Consider the following 5,496-nt stretch of genomic DNA (forward strand, 5'->3'; position numbering starts at 1 on the left):
CCGCGGCGTGGGGTGGGGCGGGCGGCGGTGCTGCCACCCTGTGGGCAGAGCGCGGTAGTGCAGGCGAGCGGCGCTCGGCGGCCGAGCGGCGCTCGGCGGGCACGCCTGTGTGCGGCGGCGGGCGGCAGGGCGGGCGCGGCGTGTCGCGGACGGGCTTGACCTTCTCAAGATGGCGGCAAAAAAGGCGCGCAAATCGGAGGACCGCGGTGCGTCTACTGGACTGCCGGAACGGAACACCGGCGCCGGCGCGGCCCGAGCGGGATTTTCTGTGGCGCTTCGGGTAGCTTGGAGACGGGCTGTGGGCTCAGCGGCGCCGCGGGCGGGCGTATTTCGGCGGGTTTGTGACAGGCATTGGCGCTAAACGCCTATCTCCCTGCCGAGGTCCCCTCCCCGCCGCCCTGTTGAGTGTGGCGTGTCGCGGACTGGTTTGACCTTCTCAAGATGGCGGCAAAAAAGGCGCGCAAATCGGAGGACCGCGGTCCAGCTACTGGACTGCCCGCACGGAACACCGGCGCCGGCGCGGCGCGAGCGGGATTTTCTGTGGCGCTTCGGGTACCTTGGAGACGGGCTGTTTGCTCAGCGGCGCCGCGGGGCGGGCGTATTTCGGCGGGTTTGTGACAGGCATTGGCGCTAAACGCCTATCTCCCTGCCGAGGTCCCCTCCCCGCCGCCCTGTTGAGTGTGGCGTGTCGCGGACGGGCTTGACCTTCTCAAGATGGCGGCAAAAAAGGCGCGCAAATCGGAGGACCGCGGTCCGTCTACTGGACTGCCGGAACGGAACACCGGCGCCGGCGCGGCGCGAGCGGGATTTTCTGTGGCGCTTCGGCTAGCTTGGAGACGGGCTGTGGGCTCAGCGGCGCCGCGGGCGGGCGTATTTCGGCGGGTTTGTGACAGGCATTGGCGCTAAACGCCTATCTCCCTGCCGAGGTCCCCTCCCCGCCGCCCTGTTGAGTGTGGCGTGTCGCGGACTGGTTTGACCTTCTCAAGATGGCGGCAAAAAAGGCGCGCAAATCGGAGGACCGCGGTCCGTCTACTGGACTGCCGGAACGGAACACCGGCGCCGGCGCGGCGCGAGCGGGATTTTCTGTGGCGCTTCGGGTACCTTGGAGACGGGCTGTGGGCTCAGCGGCGCCGCGGGCGGGCGTATTTCGGCGGGTTTGTGACAGGCATTGGCGCTAAACGCCTATCTCCCTGCCGAGGTCCCCTCCCCGCCGCCCTGTTGAGTGTGGCGTGTCGCGGACTGGTTTGACCTTCTCAAGATGGCGGCAAAAAGGGCGCGCAAATCCAGCTGAGCCGAGTGCAGCCGAGTGCAGCCGAAGAGCCGAGCGTAGCCGGGCGTAGCCGAGAGTAGCCGAATGCAGCCGAAGAGCCGAGCGTAGCCGACGGTAGCCGAGTGCAGCCGAAGAGCCGAGTGCAGCCGATAATAGCCGGCTTTAGCCGAAGAGCCGATAATAGCCGACCGTAGCCGAGTGCAGCCGAAGAGCGGGCCATAGCCGAGTGTTGTCGAGAACAGCCGAGTGTAGCCGAAGAGACCTAATATAGACTACAGACAGCACTACCCATCCATAGACATTTGAAATGGGAATGGCAATGTAAAAATAGGGCATGTTTTCAAACTAAAATGCTGTTTAAAAGAAAGGGGTTCTTTTTGGCTTGCATTTGGGTAGAGGCAGGGGTTTTATTTGAAATCATAATAGAAGGGCCTCAGACATAAAAATCTCCATACGGAAATATAAGATCAATATATAGAGGTAGCTATAAAGTATAGAAATATATATAAGGAATAGGAATAGATGTAAGATAAAATACCAGTTTTTATATAAATAGGAATTTATACATATAAATGTATAAATAAACATTATTCCTCAGTGTACATTATAAATATAGTTGTGAATATAAAGATGAAAAAATATTGAAATAAAATCCATTTCAATAGTCTTTGAAAGAAGGCGTTTGGGGTTTTCTGTCTGTTCTTATTGGGTTCGAGGCAGGGGGGGTTTTTTGGTTTGTTTTTTTTTTTTTTTTCTTTTTCTCCTTTCGCGTTGTCGGGGGGGACATTGATTCTGGAGGGTTTTTTTGCCGGGGGCGGCTCCCGTTGCGGTGGCAGCTGCCGGTTTTTGCCGCCTTCCCCGGCGGCAGCGCCGCGGCGTGGGGTGGGGCGGGCGGCGGTGCTGCCACCCTGTGGGCAGAGCGCGGTAGTGCAGGCGAGCGGCGCTCGGCGGCCGAGCGGCGCTCGGCGGGCACGCCTGTGTGCGGCGGCGGGCGGCAGGGCGGGCGCGGCGTGTCGCGGACGGGCTTGACCTTCTGAAGATGGCGGCAGAAAGGGCGGGACACTGCAGCTTGGCCAATGATTGCCGAGCGCGGCCGGAGAGCCGAGTGCAGCCGAGTGCAGCCGAGTGCAGCCCGAGAGCCGGCGGGAGCCCCGGGTGGCCGCGCGCAGCCGAGTTTCCCCTCAAAGCCGATCGTCCCCGACTTTCGCCGAACCGAGCCCGCTTCAGCCCAGGAGCCGAAACGAGACCGGTTCAGACCAAAAGCCGAAATGAAACGACTTCACGCCGAGAGCCGACCCAGGTGGGAGCCGCGAGCACCATGAGGGGCCGGCCGGCTCCTGCCGGGCAGGGCGCAGTGGCCGGGGCTCTCCCGGCGCGGCGCCGCCCCTGCGCGCCCGAGGAGCCGCCGGAGGAGCCGCCGGAGGAGCCGCTTTCCTGCCGGGAGCCGCGCTCCGTCCGGCGCCGGGAGCGCGGGGAGCGATATTGGAAAGGTCTTTGATGTCCTGCTTTTGACGCGGCTTTTAGGAATTTATTGTATCGTTTTGTTTTGTTTGCAGCTGGTGGATGTGCTGCACTTCTTGAATGTTATGGTTCTCGGCTCAGGTGTTGATGAGTAGGTTGTTTTGAATTCAGTTTTGTGGTCGGATTTTTTTTTTTTTTTTTTTTTTTAATTCCCGTTCCCCCCCCCCCCCCCCCCCCCCCCCCCCCCTGCCCCCCGCTATGACGTTTTCTAGGGTTTACCGTGGGTTTTATGGGTCGTAGCATGAAGTAGAAGTCAGGTTTTGGATTCTGTGGTGGTGCCTTTTGTTAGCTTGAGTATGCAGCGTTTGTTTCGGTGGGTTCGAGGTAGTGTCGTGTAGTTACTTAGGGGTTTTTAATCTTTATAGTCGCATTCTTGTTTCTTATCTTACAGGGCTTTTATTTCTTTGGATTGTTTGATCGGAGCATATGTTTGATTGTTACGGATCCTTTGGGAGATAGTGTTTCTGGTTACGTTTCTTTTTTGCCTTCACGTTTCTTACTAGGTGGTATTTTTATTTTGGTAGTTTGAGGCCTTTTGGGGTTTATTGTGTTAGGAATATTTTTTTTTGCTTGTTGCTAATTTAAGTTTATGTGTGCTATTTAAAAGCCAGCTCCACTTGAGCTGTGGGGAACTAGGAGCATATCTGTTCTGATCTTCCTCTCACCTTTCTTCCCACAGCTGTTTCTGTACTCCTGACTTCCCGTCACGCCAGGGACACGTGGCTTGGAGCACAGCAGCCGGATTCCTCACTTAGCCGTGTCAGCTTGGTGCAGGTTACGAATTACAGGGTGACTTGGAAACCCAGAAACAAAGGGAAGAAGCTGGTATGTCTCTTAGCAGGGGGAAAAAAAAAAAAAAAACCCAAAAAAACCCCAAAAAACAAAAAAAAAAAAACCAAAACAAAAAAAAAACAAAACAAAAAAAAAAAAAAAAAAAAAACAAAAAAAAAAAAAAAAAAAAAAAAAAAAACCAAAAAAAACCCCTACATCAGGGCAATAATTCAGGGGACTAACACTTCATCTTTAACTTTCTTCTGTGCTCAGTCCTCATCGCCGGGAGCCGTGAAAGCCCCCTGAGCTGTAGGTCTCATACAGACCTACCTCGTTTGGTCCAAAAAATCAGTATTTTATTACTGTGTGCACACTCAGGGGGAAGATTTTATCCCATATCCCTCAGAGGGACATTAAACCTCCAGTTTCCCTTTTCTTGAACAGTTTGAGAGAGGATATTACTTATGTAATTTTTACTGCAGGCATTTGATCTTTTTGAAGACCGTTTGTGCGTGTGCGTGCCCCTAATAGCTGTCCCCTCTCTAACACAGGATGGGGAAGAAAGGCTGCAGAGCTTCCTGCAACGGGCTGCGAGCGCAAAGAGCGAGGAGGCAGCGGAAGACCGGACTCAGGAATCGGAACGGTTTTCTTGGGTTTAAGAAGCTCGAATGGCGCTTCAAGACATTTATATCAGACCTGGTTTAATTTCATTACCCTTTTTTTTTACATCCACAAAAAAACCCCAGCCCTCCCCCCCCCCCCCCTCCAGGATCCATCGCTGCTGCTGCCGTGCGTGACGAGAAGCCGTCTTCCCTCTGCCCGGAGCAGCTGAGAGATGGAGCAGCACCCCAAAGGACTTTCTGCTCAGTGATTATAGCTGAGTTTTAGTGGGAATTCTCTGAGCAATCTGGTGGATTGTGCTTGAACGTGGCCGTGAGGGTAGCTGAGCACGGCAGTCCGGATCTGCGAGCCGCGGTGCCGGAGCTCTTTGAAAGGTCGTGGGGGATGCATTCATTCCATTGAATCCCGGCCCTGTGCTGTGCCCAGGCCCTTTGTACAAAGAGTGTACGGGGAGAAACCAGAACTGCACGTTGCTTGCGATACGTATGGAGTTTTGAAAGCTTTAGTTCTAGCTAATAAAAGAAGTTAGTTTGAAAAAAAGCCAAATAATTTATTTTTTTTTCCTTCAACGTGATACTCTTTGGTGGTGTACGGTGTGTTGTCTTCTTTTTTGGTGTTGTTAACTCTGTGTCATTTGTTTTTTGAGTGAAGATAACTCTGTGGATGGCTTGGTTTGTATTTGAGGCAGAATTAATTTCAACAGGTTTCTTTAATAGACTTCTGAGATGTATTGCTGGGATTTTGGCTTTGTTTATCGTAGGTATAAACACAGAGATTTGGTAGGGGCAGCTCGGCTGCTGGAGTTTTGGGTGTTTAAGTGATTGGATGGCTTTTGTTACCTGCAGTTTTTAATTTTTGAAAGGTTTTTTTACGTAGTGGCTTAAGGTGGTTTTTAGAATTAATTGTCTTGCTTCATGTTGTGTGCAGCCGGTGGGGGGGGGGGGGGGGGGTTTAGTTTTCTTTTTGGGGACAGGAGCATTTATATGGTGGGTGTTTATAGGCAGTATATATTTTTTTAAAATTTTAGCAGTGATATTTTTTGACATTTTAATAGCTTAGAATTTTTTTTATGCTTTTCATTAGTTTTTTTTAAATTTAAAATTATTTCTACAGATTATTGTTCATTACTTGTGAGTTAGCATAAAGGTAGAGCTTCGGGGGTCTTTTTAGTAATGTTTAGGGTCAGTTGTACAGTCTGGAGTTTAGGGAGCTGGTTTGATTTATTTTGTACAGGTTTTTGTTTTTCTTAGCAGTTCTTTCCTTTTGGATGTGTATTGGAGTTTTTTGGGTTTCTGAGAAATTGATTGAGGAGG

General features: G+C 52.2%; 1 protein-coding gene across 1 annotated transcript; it reads left to right on the forward strand.

Moving 5' to 3' along the window:
• The first annotated feature begins 2,068 nt into the window (after nt 1-2,068).
• Nucleotides 2,069-4,729, forward strand: LOC119701773. Its single transcript, XM_038138884.1, has 3 exons — nt 2,069-2,760; nt 3,471-3,616; nt 4,114-4,729. The coding sequence occupies exons 1-3, from the start codon at nt 2,310-2,312 to the stop codon at nt 4,219-4,221; spliced, it is 705 nt and encodes a 234-aa protein (XP_037994812.1). The 5' UTR covers nt 2,069-2,309; the 3' UTR covers nt 4,222-4,729.
• Nucleotides 4,730-5,496: the final 767 nt, after the last annotated feature.

This window comes from Motacilla alba, chromosome 5 (assembly GCF_015832195.1).
Source record: "Motacilla alba alba isolate MOTALB_02 chromosome 5, Motacilla_alba_V1.0_pri, whole genome shotgun sequence".
NCBI lineage: Eukaryota > Metazoa > Chordata > Aves > Passeriformes > Motacillidae > Motacilla > Motacilla alba.

What these genes read in the sequence shown, in the direction of transcription:
- LOC119701773 (XM_038138884.1), top strand. Translation starts at nt 2,310, where the DNA reads ATGGCGGCAGAAAGGGCGGGACACTGCAGCTTGGCCAATGATTGCCGA. An exon ending in CGGGGAGCGATATTGGAAAG is followed by an intron (nt 2,761 to 3,470) that starts GTCTTTGATGTC and finishes TTCTTCCCACAG; the next exon opens with CTGTTTCTGTACTCCTGACT. An exon ending in GAAACAAAGGGAAGAAGCTG is followed by an intron (nt 3,617 to 4,113) that starts GTATGTCTCTTA and finishes TCTCTAACACAG; the next exon opens with GATGGGGAAGAAAGGCTGCA.